Raw genomic sequence first — 17,855 nt, forward strand, 5'->3', positions numbered from 1 at the left:
TGTTGGGCTTCTCTTGTTCACACCACCATAAACTCTTCAGTTCTTCTCAGATAAAAGGTCACAGTGTCTGTAGTTTTTAGTCAGAGGCACTGCTGGGATTTGAACCCAGGATTTCCTGTTTACAAGACAGGTGCTTTGACCAACTAAGCCACAGTGCCTCTGCTTTCTGGGTTAACCACTGTCCCAAGGTTCCTTGAGCAAGGCTTTCACCAAGCTCATTAGCCACTGTATTCTTTTATACAATTACATCTGGTAAAGACGCACAGATAGTTTATTTTATGGTTTGAGGTTTTGCTTCATTTTTCTCTAAGTTTTAACAGTGAAATGTTGAGTTTAGTCAATGTTAAGTTTCAAAATGTAAAACTGGGAGCTGGAAGAAGATCTTGGGACTTGCAGTGTTTCAGATTATAGTGTAGAAAAAATGTGCTGGTAGTTTTAATTAGATTGTACAAGAGCTTTTGATTTGTGAGATGTGTAAGAGGCACTGCTGGGATTTGAACCCAGGATCTCCTGTTTACGAGACAGGCGCTTTGACCGGCTGAGCCACAGCGCCATGTCCCATTGGGTTGCACCACTGTCCAAATGTTCATTGACCAAGGCATTCACCAAGATCACCATAATGTTCAACGTTGTGGGAGTGGCTTTGCTTTCAACTAGCTCCTTGAACTCTGATCATGACACCAGTGATAGCGGCTTTCCCCAAAGGTCTTTGGGCAGCTACTTCCTCCACACCTGCTCGACTCTCCTCCTGGGTTGGATGGTGTACCACCTTGCCAACCTAGATTTTTGAAAAGTATCTTGAGCCATTTCACCAGCTTGTTTTGCCTTAGTCATGACTCTGCCACATCCCTGTTTTCTCCATCTTCCATTTCCTCTCTGTTCTCACCTCAACCTTCTGCTTCTTGTTTTGGTTGCTTATGAAAGCATCTTAAAGGGGAAGGGTATCCTACATCGTTCCTGTTTTTGTGTTATATTAAAGATGATGCGCTGGAAGTTTCAGCCAGCATCACTGTGATGATCAGAATCCTGCCTATATTGAGGGGGTACCAGCTGTAAAGTTTAGTAAAGTGCCTGCTACTAAAGAACCGTTAAGTGAAAGCACAGCTTTTGAGGCACTGCTGGGATTTGAACCCAGGATCTCCTGTTTACTAGACAGGCGCTTTGACCAGCTAAGCCACAGCGCCGCTGACATTTTAATCTTTTATCTCAAAAAGCAAATCAGGTTTTCCCTTTCAAAGGTTTAAGGAGCAGTGCAGCTGGTACTGAAATCACATTGAAAGTAGTTGAGGTGAAACTGTACTGGTAACTGCAGCATCTGAGGCACCATCTGGTCCCTGGAGTCCCTGTCCTGTAGGGCCTCTCTTGTCCACATGTTCATAAAATCTTCAGAACTGGGGCTTCACAGGTCAGGGGTAGGACTGGGATAACTCAGAGCAGAAGATTGAGGGGATCTAAGTGAGGCATTACTGGGATTTGAACCCAGGATCTCCTGTTTACACGGCAGGTGCTTTGACCAACTAAGCAGCAGCACCTTTTGTTCTTTTTGCTTCTTTCATCGTCTCCTTTCATTTTCACACAATTTAGACAATATTTTTCTAGAAAAATGTCACTGAAACCCTCGTCTACAGTTAAAAGCCCTCCACTCTCCTGTCCGAGGGAGTTTTTTACTGCTAAATTGGTCTTTGTTAAGACAAGCCTTTAGAATGAACTTCTAAAAGTTGCACCAAACAAACTTCGGCCTGGTTTCAACTACACCTGGTCATAGCAACCCGTGTCCATGTGAATGGCCACTTTGAATGGCTGTTGCCTAGCAGCTGATGGAATATATCATCAGTCTCCTGCTGCCTTGATAATTTCTAGGTGATCATGTAGATAATTTGCAGGAATGTTATGGAGGCCATAAATAGTTGTTCAGATAAAATGCACAGGCAGATGTGAATGACTCTCTGTTTCAGCTGAGCTAGTAACATCCCTGCAATTTCTCCAAACTACCTTAAAAAAACTTAATGAAATGTTTATGACAAATTCTTAATTATCTGGGCCTTCTTGTAAAGTAAGCAAATATTTTGCATTACTAAGTTGTTTAGGCCTATTTCTGTCTCAATAAATGATATGTCTCGTTAACGGCACATAAAGCTCCACAGATCAGTTATTTCCTCCTGAACATCACTTGTTTCCTGTCTGTATTGCTTTAATTGTGCACACAGTTCTGATTCCCATCTAGCTGAGCAGCTGAACTTGATCTTAGCCAGAAGAAAACTGAAGGCTACATGGTGCAGCTGACAGACAGAAGCCATGTTGATGTGGAAAGAACAGCAGCAGTTCAAGGCACCGCTGGGATTCGAACCCAGGATCTCCTGTTTACAAGACAGGCGCTTTGACCAGCTAAGCCACAGCGCCGCTGTTTACTGTGGCAACTGAGTCCAAATCTTCCTTGAGCAAAGCATTAAGAGCAGCATGTTACTGGTCTCTGCATTTTGTTCTGTAATCACATCAGATAAGGAGGAACAGAACATGTATATTCTGATATTTGGTGTTTAGCACGTTGTTTCGTTTGAAAAACTCCATGTATAGTTATAGTTAAGTTATAGAACTTATCAAGCTGCAAATTAAATGTTTTACCAGCACCATATTCACGACAATGTCTGTTTGTTGTGTATACAATATGTCAGAATCAATATTCCACTGGACGTCCTCAGGTGAACAGAGTTCCAACAGGATTGCGACTGACAGCGTTGAACGTGTTGACTGGATCGATGACACAATCAAAACTGCCGCAGTTTACAGCACACATGGACAAACTGTTGTGGTCCGACATAGTTACGTTACTAAACTGCACACGCAGCTTCCTCATTGATTACAAACTGTAAAAGGGTCTGTAGTGAGCTGAAGGTTGTTATCTTGCACACTGACAAACCTTTGGAGATACTATGGAAGAAATAAACTTTGGAAATAACTTATTAAAGAAAGTGAATCTAGTCCAGACAGAGCATGAAAACAAAGCACTGCTTTGTTTCATGATCATTTCATGGCAGAGTTGTGGCATCACACAAAACAGCAGTTTGTTTGTTTGTTTGTTTGTTAACTGTGGTGTTAAAATTGTTCCTCGGTGTTTCTGTGGACGTTCGTAGCAGTCAGTCTGACAGCTGATACAGATGTGTAGCAGTAACTCACATCACTTCAGACTGATGCTAAAAGGAAACAGGGATTTTTCATTTTGCAGCTTTGTCTCCTCTGTCCTCGTGTCCCTCTCTTTGATGTCCTCGCTGGGTGGAGCTGAGATGCAAGGAAAGGAGACAGATTTCCTGATTGAAAGTAGTGTTTAGGGACCAGTTCAGGGTCCACTCCTGTATCTGCCTGTCTTTCAGTTTGCTGCAGGCAGCCATGTCTTCTAAAGCACAGGGATGCATTCAGGTACAAACATTTAGAACCCACTCAGGTCTGTTGGTTTCTGACAGATTGCAGCAACAATCTCCTTCAGCTCCTCACTGATGTTATTTTAGGTAATTAACTTAAGAGTCACTGCTGAGATTTGAGCCCAGGATCTCCTGTTTATTAAACAGGTGCTTCGACCAGCTGAGCCACAGGCTCCTGTGATTTGTGAGCGTTCAGTAAAACCAGCCTGTTGCTGACGAGGAGATGTTTTGATTCCTGGAGGTTTTTCTGCAGCAGCTCTGAGCTCTGCTGAGTTTATTCTGTGATCCGTCCAACTGGAAGTGGACCAGTAAGCTGAGCAGAGTGTGAACTGGGACAGAGAGACCCCCCGCTGTCTGTCACTAACAGCTCGTCTCCAGGGGGCGACGTTTCATCCACAACCATTAACCCTCACTCAGGGTAAATGTCAGCCAGATGAGTCAGAGCGAGAGAACAAGTGTGTGTGTGTGTGTGTGTGTGTGTGTGTCTGTGTGTGTGTGTTGATGTTGGATCTCACTCCTGTCTGATCTCCTCCTCTTCAGCTTTATTGATAACAACAGTAAGATATCGATCATTTTAAGGTACAAAAAGAGGATTTCTATTGGTCCATTTTTGACGTGGAATTTGATAAATGATAATGATAAACAGTCAGATTAAAAAAGATTACATCTTTCTTTGTTGAATTATTATTACCATAAAGCGTGACGACCTGTTTTTCTGCACATTGATGCAAAATATTTTAGAATACATACAGTGAAAAAATATTTAAATTTATTATAATTATTCCTTTGTTTAAACAACAGAAATCACGATGATTATTATTCAGTTTAAAGCTTTGCAGAATGTGCTTTACAGGATTTATTCTATAAGAAATGTTTGGTAACGCTTCGATTTACAGGTCCCATAATTTCATGGTAAATAGCTGGTAATTACCAGGTGAAATGTCTTAGATATTACTCATAAATTACCTCCAAATTCCCAAAAAGTAAGTTAAGTATGTGATAATTAATTAATTATGATATTTACTAATTATCACATATTTACTATGAAATTTTGGGTAAATTTGTGAGTAGTTTTAAAGAAAATTCAGATATGTGAAATAGTAAATTAATAGTTTAATAGTAAATAAATGGACACTTCAGATCAGATAATTAATCATGGCTTTTGTGGGTAATTTTTAAGAAATTTCAAATATATTACTTGATAATTGCCTCCTAATTATCATGAAATTATGGGACCTGTAAACTGAAGTGCTACCAAAATTTTAAATGACACCTGCACCTCCTCTTTCTCAGTGCTTCTCCACGCCTCATCATGCTCCTCCTCTTCCTCCACCTCCTCTCTGACCACCATCTTTGTCCTCCACCTCCAGTTTTTCCTCCTCCTGTCCTCTGGGGTCAAAGGTCACAGCCTTCAGAGTCCGGTGGATGAAAATAGATGGGTGATGCAGGAGTGATGAGGAAGGCGGGTCAGGAGGGATTTTTTTCTGGAGTAATTAGAGTGAGTGGATGTGACTCAGCGGGGGTTTTAGAGCGCTGTATGGACAGCTGTCCGGGTTTTAACACGCAGGCATGAACACTTGTGTCTGTCATTGTGTTGGAGGCGCCACAGAGGTTACAGAGTGAAAGGTCAGGAGGTCAACGCGTTCAAACGTTTCCATCAGCAGCCGTCTGTCTGTCTGTCTGTCCTCTCAGGTAACGTCTGATCTGATGATGAAGAGGAGGAAATTAATCGCTCTTATTAAAGAGGTTCTGGGTTCAAAGCTCCTCCATGACTTGATCATGTAAACCCACTGATTGCTATTTTTAGCCGAGCTCACAGCGTGTTAGTCAGACTGTCTGCCACTTTAGTCCGGACTGAAATATCTCAGCAACTGTTAAACGGTTTGTCAGGATGTTCGGTTCAGACTGGAGCTCGTCAACGGTCCGAAGATTTCTGCCTGAACACAAAAAGACCCAGAAATGTGCAACCTGGAACTGAATTTGAAAACTCAGACCCAGAGATGTGCAGAACTGAGACGTGTCAGACCTGCTGCATCATTAATGAGTTATTGCTCATTTTCAACTTTGTGTCTTTGCTAACGTAACATCAGCAGTCAGCTGTGATGCAGATAATTCATCCTGCAAAAAACAAAAACAAAAAAAAAAACATGCAGGTTTTCTGTTTTTTCTCTCTGGCTGATTTAAAAACAGCACAACTAATCCACTCCTGATTACAGCTTCAGAATCCATTTTCATCACGATTGCTGGTTTGTTGCTGCAGCTGCGAATGCTAGCGTTGCTAATTTGCAATTATCTGTGTTCTCTGAGACAGTCATGTCTAGAAGGGAACCCTTGATTTGTCGTTGTGTCACTTGTACAAACTGTCAACCACACAGATACACACAGATTTCATATGTCCCCAAAAATACCAGGATGTTCTGCTGCAGCTACCTGCATTTTGCAGTATACAAGACAGCATGTTTTTCTGGTTGTTCTGACCCACAATCCTTTGTGATGGGTGTCTGAGTATAAGGGTCAGAGTTCAAGGTGCCACGTTATGAAGAAGCAATCTGTCCTTATTGTCTGTGTATACAGCCTGAAACAGTACATACTAGAAGTAAAGAGTCTGAGAGTTTGAACATTTCACATCATCCGTGTCGGGGCCAGTAGGTGACCTCACTGCTTGACAGCAGCAGCTGATTGGACAGGACTCTTAACTGTGCTTAACTGAAGCCTGCGCCTCATTAAGACAGCAGAGCTGCAGCAGTAACAGACAGAGACAGGTTGACTCTGGTTACTATGCAAAGTTATTAATGTTCCCTGTGTTCATTTAATAAAGATGTGATGTAAGTTCACTTCACTTATAACAGTTTATATTTCACAACTTTGAAGGACACAAATTTGCTCATTTATTTTTTGTAAAAACGCGATCATCTTAATGCAAAGCACCATGTGAGGATGACAGATTTGCAGTTTTTGTTGTGCAGAAGACATACACTCAAAGCAGTGATGTAAACAGATACTTCATCTACCCACAGTTTCTCATTATTATTCAGGGGAAAAAGGTTGCATGTATTTTAATTAATCACTGATTTAATGCAGGACCAGGAGAGCACTGACACAAACCAAAGGCAGCCGTGTTGTGTGACACACAGGTCCCTCTAAACGTAGTTTAGATAAAAATAAAGAGAGAGATGAAAGTAAATGAGCAGATGTGAAAATATCTTTAATAATTATTCCAATATTGAACCGACCTGTTGCTTTGAAGGCACAACAGTCGTCCTGTCAATGAATATTAGGTTAGAAAATACAACATTTGCCTAATTTAACATGATTTCTGATATAAACCACTACAGATACAGATAACAGCGTCTCTGTGCACCTCTCACCTGCACAACAACAACGAAGTTCTTGAAACTAAGTTCAGTTTGGATAGTTTGTGTTTGCACGTGTTGCACACCTTGATTAACTGTCATTAACTGTCTTCACAGACTGATACATGAACGTGTGGTTTAAGTGTGAAGCTGCAGAAAGTTTACTTTCCTGTAGACCTCAGCCACATGCACATATTTAATTTCCTGCTTCCTTCACCTCCTTCACAGGTAGAATTAAAGAAGAGGAAGCAGGTTTATTTCTGAGAATCAGGTGATCTGATGTCAGTTGGTTTTCTCTCATTTTAAACATATTTCAGAAGCTTTCAGTTTAGTTTTGACCTCAGACAGGATTTACTCCGTTTTACTGATGTTGTTTTTGTAGCTGTGTCGTGAGTGACCTGCTCTCTCTCTCTCTCTCAGGTGGATTTTCAGATTAAGAGCACTTTAGCATGCAGACACATTAATGATGAACTTATTGATTAATTCTTTTCCCATTTAATTTGATTGTTTTTTCCTTCAGCTTTTCACGCTTACATGATTGAAAGATGCAGACTGATGTGTTCACTGACCTGAGGTCTGTGACATATTTATCACTCAGACTAGAAACCTACATTCAGGACGGTGACATGAAAACAGAAACAGTCTGAGCCGTGTCCTCTTTGTTTGGGGACTTTAATCCATAAAGAGCCAGATTTGTGCATCCTGTGTCAGATTAAAGAGTCTCAGAGTAAAAAACTGAGATCTAAATGTCTTTGTCTCTGTGTTCGGACAGATCACTCCAGGCAGCAAGGCAGCGCAGGGTAACCTGGTCCAGGGTGATGTCATCGTCGCCATCGATGGCGTCAGCACCGAGGGGATGACTCACCTGGAGGCCCAGAACAAGATCAAGATGGCCAACTACAACCTGGCTCTCACCATGAGCAAGTAAGGAGAGAAACTGCTGAACCCCACCTGCTTTTTCTTTTCCTCTCATATTTTGCTGAGAAAAAAAGTAGTTCCAGTCACTGCTTGTGAATCTCGTAGCTGCTGCTGATGCAGGAAGAGCCGGGGCCAAGTACCAGATCCTGAATCAGATTCAAGTCGAGTTCAGTGGGAGAACAAAGACCTGCAGCGTTCTGGATGAGCTGCAGAGTTTAGAGAATGAATCTACAGGAACGTGTTAAATTATTATATATTATATAAAAATAAGTCTGAAGATTTGAGACATGTTTGTCAGCTGATAAGACTGTGACAGGATTAGTTCATCAATTTTCATTATTTTCTTACATTTTATGGACCAGACAACTAATTAATTAGTGGAAAAGTTTTTGCCAGATTGAGTCATTGCAAGAAAATACCTAAAAGCATCGCAACATGCAACGCAACTTTTTTTTTTTAGAAAAGCTGGTGTGAAATGAGGCGTTTCAGGCTGCAACCATCCTGGAGGGACTGATTATGAGACAGAACAGTGTAACAGCATAATTATTTGATCAATTAAATCAAAATACACCTGTTATTTTCTATACATTTAGCAGGACACTTTTCTAAATTATAGTTTGAGTAAAGGAATGATAATAAGACGAGGACCAGAGTCTCTGATTGTTACTTTAAAAATGGAGATTGTTGTTGGAAAAAGGTTTAATGCCGTCTTCAATAAAACAAAAGATTAAAAAAAATGTCCGCTGCAGACGTTACCATCTGGACCTTTGGACTAAAATCTGAGTTTTCAGCTGAATCTTCTTCCTCGTAGCCTGAAGGTGTCTGACAGAGCAGATCTGATAAGTTCAGTGAGGAAATGAACGTCGGCCTTCGCACACGGAGCTCACAGCCGAGTCTCATCACCACAGAGCCTCCGGGTGATGAAGATAAAGACGTTCAGCCGAGGATGAGGAGCCTCTGTGTCGAAGAGGACGGCGAGGCCTGTAAGGAGGTCATGAAATAGAACATGTGAAGTTGTGACACACAGCAGCAGAGAGAAGAGAAGCTGTCTGACCTCTGTGGACCTTCACACAGATGAAAACACACACAGGACACAATCAATTTTCCATCTCAGCGTCACGGTTTTGTTTCCGTTCCTGCAGCACAAAATGACTCTGAAGGTTCATTTCATTTCTGTTGAAGACCATTTCTGCTAAAAAAAACATCCTTGGTCCTTATTCAGGATCTGTTTTTCATCACACTGGCAGAAATCAGCCTCTATAGGTTCCAACAGTCCCTCCAAAGTGAACAACTAAAGACTGTAAGGAAAGTCTGATGTGACTGAAGTGCCTTAAAAACAGCGACAGAAAGATTTATATCAGCACTTTCTAATCTAACCTTTAGATTTTTACATATGAAGATCAGTTCAGGAGTGATTGTTGGTTGTGATCAGATCTGTTACAAACTGGAGGTGTTCAGTTTGATGATGTGGGGATTTAAGGAGCTAATAAAAGACATGATTGAGTTGCATTATGGGAAATGTAGCCTTGGAATTTTCCCCCAAATACAGATGTTACTAATTATTAATATTTTATTAATATAAAACAGATTACTTGTTGTATCTAAGATGTTATGCAGCTGCCTGCCGCTAGCAGGATGATTGGATGATGCGTTTACTTACATCACTACACATGCAAATGTTGAGACAAACTTCATGTTTAGTTTTCTGTGATGTAGTGTAGGTTGGAGGATGTCAGACTGATTCGGTGCTGGACGTCTGGATGTGCTTCAGTTTGGCTGCAGACTGTGACGTTCAGCTGTAGCTTCTTGTGTTTCCATGTTAGTTTGACTGTTTGACAGCTGGATTGTGTGTGTGTGTGTGTGTGTGTGTGTGTGTGTGTGTGTGTGTGTGTGTGTGTGTGTGTTTGTTTTGTGCTCGTCTTTCTTTCCTTTGTCCACCTCCTGTCATGTTATTGAGTCTATTGGAGGACGTGTCTTATTTATCAATAAGACTGTGTCTGTTATTTCTTTATGGTGCAGCTCATAGTGACATTTTGTGCTCTGACCTTCCTCCTCCTCCTCCTCCTCCTCCTCCTCTTCTTCTTTGTGAGACTGAAGGTTTTTCTGTGGATGCTTCTTGTGAGAATGAGAGATGCTGACACAGTTTTTCTTTTTCTTCTCTCTGTGTCCTTGTGTTGATCAGTAAACAGATCAGTGACTCACATACTGAAGGATTTCACAGAGAAAATTACATTTCTGTAAACTGCTGTCTGAACACACACTGATTTGTGTGAAATCTGTTATTATACAGCTGCAAATTTTGGAACAGAGGTTATATATGGAAGTAAAGACATGCTCATAATTATTTTTATAACTCTGTTATCTCGAGATCATGAGTTAATTATCTTTTGATAAGAAATCTTGTAGTTTGGTTGTTTGTTTTTTCATTTTTAATTTGAAAATGTCTCTTTTTGTGATCGCTGCTCCTCACAGGTTCAAAACATTACGTGTTCTTTTTTCTTTTTTTTTTCGGCTGCAACACTAAATATGACTGTAAAATATTTTCCTTTAACGACCCACACATTCATAAAACATGCTGTTAATCATAAGTGAGAACTTCTGGATCGTCACATCTGTTTTTCTTCTCGCAGGTCGAAGCGTCCCATTCCGATGATGACGCCAAGAATCGACGCCAGTTCTATTCCCATGATCCCTCATCAACAGGTAACGTAACTGAGCAGGTGTTATTGATCACAGTATTATCACATAATATTTACTTTATCCTGGGGGGATCATAAAAAAAATCCTGATGTAAACAGAATAAGAGAAAAACACTCAGTCAGTAGTTCAGATTATCTGATGTGTGGTTTCATGAGGTTCTTCTGTTTTACCGTCAGTAGATGGAGGTCGACACGTTTCCAGTATGGAGGAGCAGCAGGATTATTGGTGTAGGAAGCTAATCAATGTCCTGCTGTGGACAGAGTCAGCAGCAACATGTAGTTTGGACACCTAAAAATTATATCAGTTCAACTGTGCACTATATTTAGAATATTTTCAGCACTTTATCTTTCTGTCAGACAGACTTTTCTGACAGGAAACCACAGTTATATAAGACAGATCTCACTCTCTACAAACCAACCAAACTCAATTGACAAAATCAGTCATTTTAGCTCAGAGGACACAGGAGTCTCACAACGACACAAACACACTAACAGGTGGAGGCAGTAACTCCTGTGTTCTGTGAGCTAAAATGACTGATTTTTACTGAAAAGTGGTGAAAATATTCTAAATACAACATACAGTTGACCTGATACTGATCTCCATCTACTGAAGGTAGTCACTCTTCAAATTATCTGAACTATCCCTTTAAATGCTGCATATTTTTTAAATGTAAATTTATATTTTGTTTGTTCGGCGGCTCATTGTGGAGCTGCTGTGTTTTTTTAGATGTTTCTTCTATTAATTGTGGATCAGCTGGCAGCACATGTACAGATTTATTTTCTCTTTGTGAGCATCAAAATGTGACAGTTCAGATAAACGAGCCAAATATCGTCTCTGCCAGTAGAAAACAAGTAAACAAACAAAACGCTGGATGAATGAAGACACACACACACACACACACACTCACACACACACACAGGTTGGACATGATGAAGTGGCGCCTCCTGGTGGCCACAGAGGGAAACACAGAAGGAAATAAGGAAATAATCCATGTTGTCCCAAAACACACAATAATGATGCTGCTTCTACTGGATGAACCTGAAGATGTTTGGTTATTAGAATAAAACGATCAATATATTTAATCCCTGAGGTGTTTATGTGTTTTCCACCCGACAGCAGAGACATACAGACCGTTTATTCTCTGATTAAATTAATCTGATGTCTGTTTGGCATTTTTCAGTTTCAAGAAGTAACAGATATTGATAACATATTTATAATAATAATAATAATGATAATAATGTATATGAGGGATGTGATGTTTTTGTTTTGCAATTTTGCAAACATTAACAGGAAAAATTAATTTTTAGCCAAAGAAAAAATGCTGTAAATATTGGATTTATTATATAATGAAGGACATTTTTTCATGTCATTTAATTAATGTATCATGTTATCAGGTGATTTTTTTATTGTGATATTATCTTGTCTTGAGTTTTCAGTATCGTTACATCTCTAATGTATACACATTTTGAAATACGAAATATTTAAAATAAAATTTTAAATAAGTAAATGTATTTTTAAATATTATAATGACGTGGAGCAAACGTTATACAAGAGATGTAAGTGGGGAGACAAAGATAATAACAGCAGGATTTGTGTATCAAACGTATTGATCAGATATTGATAGTTGTTACCCAACATTCTCTGCTCCCTCCCCCTCCTCAGTCGGTGCAGGTGAACGGCCGCCTGTCGGCCTGCAGTACCTCCTCCGGGCCTGTAGAGGTCAGCCCCGCTCAGAGGAGGCAGTATAACTCCCCCATCGGCCTGTACTCAGAGGAGACTCTGAGGGAGATGGCGGCCATTCAGGCGGGTCGACCTGCAGGGTACGTAGGAGGAGAGGAGGAGGCGTGGCGGGAAGTTTCTCAGAGGCGGAGCTGCTCAAACTCAACTCTGACCAGGAGACAAAGAACCAATCAGATTCAGCGTTTTTATTATTGATTGGTCAGATTTACAGAAAAGCTGCTGTGATTGGACAAAGTTGAATGAATGTGTTAATTTTGACAGCACTGTTTTTTTCTCAGCTCAGCTGTCAGATCAACATTCAGATGCACTTCAGCACGTACAGCAGTAAGTGAACGCATCACCGTTCATACAGCTGTGATGTTTGGAGCTGAATCTGTTCATGATACGAGCCGTTACATTCAATCCAGCCAATAAACGCTCTGTGGGTCAGATTAAGTGGAGCAACATGATCATTTATGTTTGTCATCTGATAAATCCACATCCAATATTGACTTTTAGCTCCATTTTTGGTCTCCTCCACCAGAACAGTGAAGTCGAGTCCGAACAAATAAACAATGAGCTGCAGATTCAGCTGATTATTTCCTCGGATGTTAATTATTATATTAAATTATTACAGCTCAGTGAGAAAGTTGAATGGAGAAAATTAGATACACAGCCTGTCAGACAAACTGTGGTTCTTTGACAGCTCCGCCTCTGAGACTCCTCCCACCATGTTGACTCGTCACAGACTCCCCTGAACGTCTGTTCTGCTGACATTTAACAACGAAAAGAAGGAGGAAAGTGGGAGAATCAGAACATTCAGTGTCCTAAAGTCAAACACAAAAACTAAACAAGGGCTGGATCTGAGTATAACTAATCAATAATAAATAATGACTCATCAGAGATCAGATATATGAATTCAAACAAGAACAAGATGGTTCTCAACACAAACACCACATATTGTCAGTAAATAAAGTACATTTACTCGAGTTTCTGCCACATTACAGATTCAGATGAATAATACAAAACAGTAATCAACAGTTATTATGTATTTATACAAATAGAGATAAAACTTTATTCTATAAATGAACTTTTACATGGATATTTTACTTAAAGGGCTAGTTCAGATTATTTGAAGTGTGGTTGTATGAGGTACTTAAACATCAACTGTCACACAGAGGAAACCACAGTTATATGAGTCACATGTCACTCTGCAAACCAACCAATGTGTGACTTTTGTGTTTAAAAAAACACAGATAACACTGGTTTCCTCTCAGAAGGGTCTGTCTGACAGAAAGGTAAAGTGGTGAAAATATTCTTAATTTCGTGAACTTTAACTTAACTTAAACTGATATAACAACCACATGTGAAAAACTGTGAACTAACCCTTTAAGTAACACATCCAGGTCCTTCTTCAGCCACTGAGTGATGAGACTGTTAGTGAAGAGAGAGAAGGAGGATCAGACGTTCTCCTGAGGGTCACTCATCCAAAAAACACATTACTGTCCACACACACACACACACACACACACACACACACACACACACACACACACACACACACACATACTGTACCAGATCAAAATACACACTTCCACTTTAGCAGCGGCAGCATTACAAAGCTGTGTCAGGAGGGAAGTGACTGTTAACATAACTATTCATAATCTCTCTCTCTCACACACACACACACACACACACACACACACACACACACACACACACACACACACACACACACAGTTACCCAGCATGCCTGTGGTGTTTCCTCAGTTCACAGTGTGATTCGGTTACTGTGTCACTGAGGAGGCCAAACACCTGTTGGTTCCTCTGGCTGCTGGTAAAGGTCAGGGAACCTTCTGGACACACACACACACACACACACACACACACACACACACACACACACACACACCCTGTGTGGCTGCCCTTGTCTTACCTCTGAACATGAGCAGTGTGACAGTCGGTGTGTCCCTCCGTCTTCAGAAGAGTTTGATAGAAGTTTGTTCGTTTATTTATTTATGAGTTTAATAAACACAAAAGAGAGAAAATTCTTCTGGAGCAAACAAATTTAAATTTTCACTTTGTTAACTTCATAAATTCACCATCTTAATCGATATGGAAATGTGACATTAATAAAAACTCACAGACTTTTTTTTGAGCGGGCACAGGAAGTTCCACCATGTTTATTAATAGTTAGACGTTACTGAAGCAGGATGTGAAGCTGAAAATGAGCACATGAACATAAAACACCACCACATCCAACAATCAAACACACTCCAGGATTTAGTCTGTGATCACGTCACACTCTGTTTTTGCTGCTGAATGCAAGATGTCAAGCGGACTCTCTGGAGGTCTGCAGACCGGATGTTTCCCCTCAGCGTCTCTTCATTAAGAATTTCTCTTCAGGCTCTGATTGGACGTCTCGAGGGTTGTTGGAGGATATTGGAGTCATTCATCTCTGACCTCTGACCTTTAACCCTTCCTCTCTGGATCCTGTTCCTCCTCGCTGACAGTCTTATTAAAAACTGTTTTCTAATCACATTTTCTTCTCTTCCTTCTCTCCGTCCTGTTGGTCAAACAAGGTTTTCACCCCCGCTGCTCCTCCAAAGTTAGTATCCTCTCCTCTCCTCTCCTCTCCTCTCCTCTCCTCCTCTCCTCTCCTCTCCTCTCCTCTCCTCTCCTCTCCTCTCCTCTCCTCTCCTCTCCTCTCCTCTCCTCTCCTCTCCTCCTCTCTCTCTTCCTCTCCTCTCCTCTCCTCTCCTCTCCTCTCCTCTCCTCTCCTCTTGGCCGTGTGCATCCTGGACGAGTGTTTGCTCTGTTGTTTGGTCCTTTTAAGGCAGGTTTGGTCGTGTGGTGGTCGCCATGTTCCCTGCTGGGATGAAGTGCTGCCTGTATTCTTTTTTAATCATCAATGCATCATTCTCCAATAATAGATAACTGGGTAAAATTACCTGAAGTAAATAAAACCATTCTAGAAATAGTTAGCGGCTTCTGTGTGCTGAATGTTGGATTGTCAGCTTCAGTCTGACGGAGGTTCCACACGTTCTCAGAAGATCCAACAAACACTTCATTTGAAGTATAATGACACTTTCAGGGATCAAAGAACTGCTGTTACTGTGCATTATACTTTCTCGTGTTTCTTGGAGTTTGGTTTAACCTGCAGGAAGCACCAGACGGGTGGAGTTTAAGGGCAATTCAAGCAAGATGAACTTTGTGTGCATCTCAAACTCACCCAGCTGCTCCTCATGCAAGTTAAAACAAACACCAACAGTCTTCTATCCAAGTCAGGTCTAGTTTTAGGAAAGTTTTACCGGCTTTTTTGTGTGTGGTCAGTGAACGCATCGTTTGGTTTGCTGTGTGTTTCAGAGTGAAAAGCTGAAAACTTTCTGTGGAGCTGCTCATCATGAGGATGACTGCTTTCTTCTTTTTCAACTAACCATTTCAAAACATGCCTGTTCAGAGCGAGGCGGTCGCTTCACACTGACACTGTGCAACACATCGGCCATGACGGGGCTGCGTCCTCAAGCAGTACCAGCAAGTTTACGTGTTTTTGTCACAAAAAATAAGAACACGATTAGGCTGAACATGTTATCGGTACTTCATAAGTGTCTGCTTTGGACAGCAGCAGTGAAGCTTCCAGACATGAGGCTGATTTACTTGTGCAGACTAATAAGTGTTTGTTTTGTTCAAAGTACAGAAAAGATGTAATGATTCTCAAACTGTGGTATGTGTGCCACTGATGATACGCAAGCTGCCTCAAGTGGAACATGTGAGCATATCAGAAATATATCTTTAAAATAAAGTGAATTAATAAAAAAACCACAACACTGTCAAAATACTGCAAAATTTCAAATGAAAATACATAATGCACGATCGTGCATGTAGCGCTCATACATCATCTACGATTAGTTACGAGCAAAACTGTGATGGTGAGATAATAAGAGGAGGTAAAATAAAGAGTGAAAATAAACGGTTAAACTGAAGGAAGAGAGCTGCACATCAGGAGAATAATTATAAGGAATTATAGTTATAATTATACTGTTATAATTGATAATTATAAGGAGAATAAAATTAAATTAAACAGAATAAATAATTGAAAATGACAAAATCACACAAAATTTGCAGCCCTGGTTTGGAGAGGTTAAAGGTAACTAATACTGAGACAAATACTTTCTACTTTTCCTTAAGTATATTTGTAACCCCACTACTTTTACTTGTAGTTGAGTAATATTTTAGTAATGTACTTGAGTGTCAGTACTCTAATGAAGCGTCAGCAGGTTTGTTTGCAGGCTGCTGATTGTCTCTTGGACACTGTGACATGTTTTAAAGGACGTCTCTGATACGATGTGCTGTTGTTTGTCTGTTGGTATTTGAGTAAAGGTCACTGTTGAGCAGGACAGAGAAGATCACACGTCTGCAGCTGAACGTTCACGCTCGCCTCTGCTTGTTGGCTGTTTCTTCCTGTTTGCTGTGAACAGAAGATGAAGTGTCTGTAGTTCAGTCTGTAGTTCAGTCTGTAGTTTGTTTGTTTGCTGTGAGCACGACTGTGTGTTTCTTCTTTCTAACACAAACCAGCATCTCACACCTTATTGTTTCCTTCACACTCTTCCCTTCTTTTCCTCCGTCTGTCCGCTCCACCGTCTCGTCCCCTCGTGTCTTTCTTCTCCGTCACATCGTCGCCCCTCCTGCCGACAGCCCCGGCTTCAGCCCCGCCGCCCTGGACACCGCCCTCTCTACCCATAAGCCCATAGAGGTGAAGGGCCCCGGGGGTAAGGCCACCATCATCCACGCCCAGTACAACACGCCCATCAGCATGTACTCGCAGGACGCCATCATGGACGCCATCGCAGGACAGACGCAGGGGAAGGGGCACGACGCCGGGTAAGACCACCTCCTCCACCTCCTCTGTTCCTCTTTACCAACCCTCCATGTACTCCTCTCCCTCCTCTTCCTCACCATGACACCGTCCACCTTCCTTTCCCTCCTTTTCTTTCTTCCTCTGCTTTCATCTTCTCCTGTTTCCTCCTCCTCCTCCTCCTCTTCCTCCTCCTCCTCCTCCTCCTCCCCCCATCCTCCTCCTCCTCCTCCTCCTCCTCCTCCTCCTCCTCCTCCTCCTCCTCCTCCTCCTCCTCTTCCTCCTCCTCCTTTAAGTTGTCACGTCCCCTCTTTTCTTTTCAGATCAGTCTGCATCACATTAGTTCTCATCAGCTGTGACTGTTTTGTTTTTGTCTGAATGTTATTTGGAGTTTTAAAGTTTGGTGTTTTCTGACAGTTAAGATGAAGGACGGTGTTGCTGCAGTGTTCTTTGGTTCTCTGACAGCGGAACGTTCTTGTTTGTTTGTTGTTGGTTTGCAGTCGGTGTTTCTGCAGCAGTCTTTGTGTTTGTGTGTTGAAGTTGAGACGATGATGATGATGATGATGATGATGGTGACGTCCTGTTTCTCTGATAGAGTCTCTGAGCAGTTATTCAGCCACACCTTCACATATTCATCCTCTTCAGACACACATTTAATAAAACCTCATTTATTTTTAACCTCAGGCATCAGTTTAGAAAATACTCCTGTACCACGATGCAGAAACCTTGATTTTAATTCATTCAAGAAAGTCAAAGTAAATTCAGAGTCGCCCTCACACTGTTATTTATCTGCAGTTTTCTCTCCTGAACTGTGACAGAGATTCATGTCAGCTGTTGTCAGATCCTCCTGTTTGTCTCTCGAGTTGTTTCTGGATTGTGTCGTGTGTAAAGACG

At 41.2% G+C, this 17,855-nt stretch overlaps 1 protein-coding gene and 4 non-coding genes across 10 annotated transcripts in view; 1 reads left to right on the forward strand and 4 right to left on the reverse strand.

The window, feature by feature from the left end:
• Nucleotides 1-17,855, forward strand: part of LOC146314984 (LIM domain-binding protein 3-like) — a 42,420-nt gene that overhangs the window by 13,474 nt on the left and 11,091 nt on the right. For 5 of the 6 annotated variants that reach the window (XM_084735486.1, XM_084735484.1, XM_084735481.1 and 2 more), the window contains 4 exons: nucleotides 7,542-7,693; nucleotides 10,318-10,390; nucleotides 14,689-14,714; nucleotides 16,802-16,987. In XM_084735486.1, the coding sequence (XP_084591612.1) occupies nucleotides 7,542-7,693; nucleotides 10,318-10,390; nucleotides 14,689-14,714; nucleotides 16,802-16,987 (437 nt within the window). Of the gene's footprint in view, nucleotides 1-7,541; nucleotides 7,694-10,317; nucleotides 10,391-12,049; nucleotides 12,208-14,688; nucleotides 14,715-16,801; nucleotides 16,988-17,855 lie in introns of all 6 variants that reach the window. The other variant, XM_084735483.1, reaches the window with a different exon arrangement.
• Nucleotides 85-158, reverse strand: trnat-ugu (transfer RNA threonine (anticodon UGU)). The gene has a single exon. It is a non-coding gene; the product is annotated as a tRNA-Thr (tRNA).
• On the reverse strand, nucleotides 480-553 carry trnat-cgu (transfer RNA threonine (anticodon CGU)). The gene has a single exon. It is a non-coding gene; the product is annotated as a tRNA-Thr (tRNA).
• trnat-agu (transfer RNA threonine (anticodon AGU)) lies at nucleotides 1,111-1,184 on the reverse strand. The gene has a single exon. It is a non-coding gene; the product is annotated as a tRNA-Thr (tRNA).
• Nucleotides 2,327-2,400, reverse strand: trnat-ugu (transfer RNA threonine (anticodon UGU)). The gene has a single exon. It is a non-coding gene; the product is annotated as a tRNA-Thr (tRNA).

Source organism: Lutjanus erythropterus, chromosome 14 (genome assembly GCF_056507025.1).
Source record: "Lutjanus erythropterus isolate fLutEry1 chromosome 14, fLutEry1.hap2, whole genome shotgun sequence".
Taxonomy (NCBI): domain Eukaryota; kingdom Metazoa; phylum Chordata; class Actinopteri; order Lutjaniformes; family Lutjanidae; genus Lutjanus; species Lutjanus erythropterus.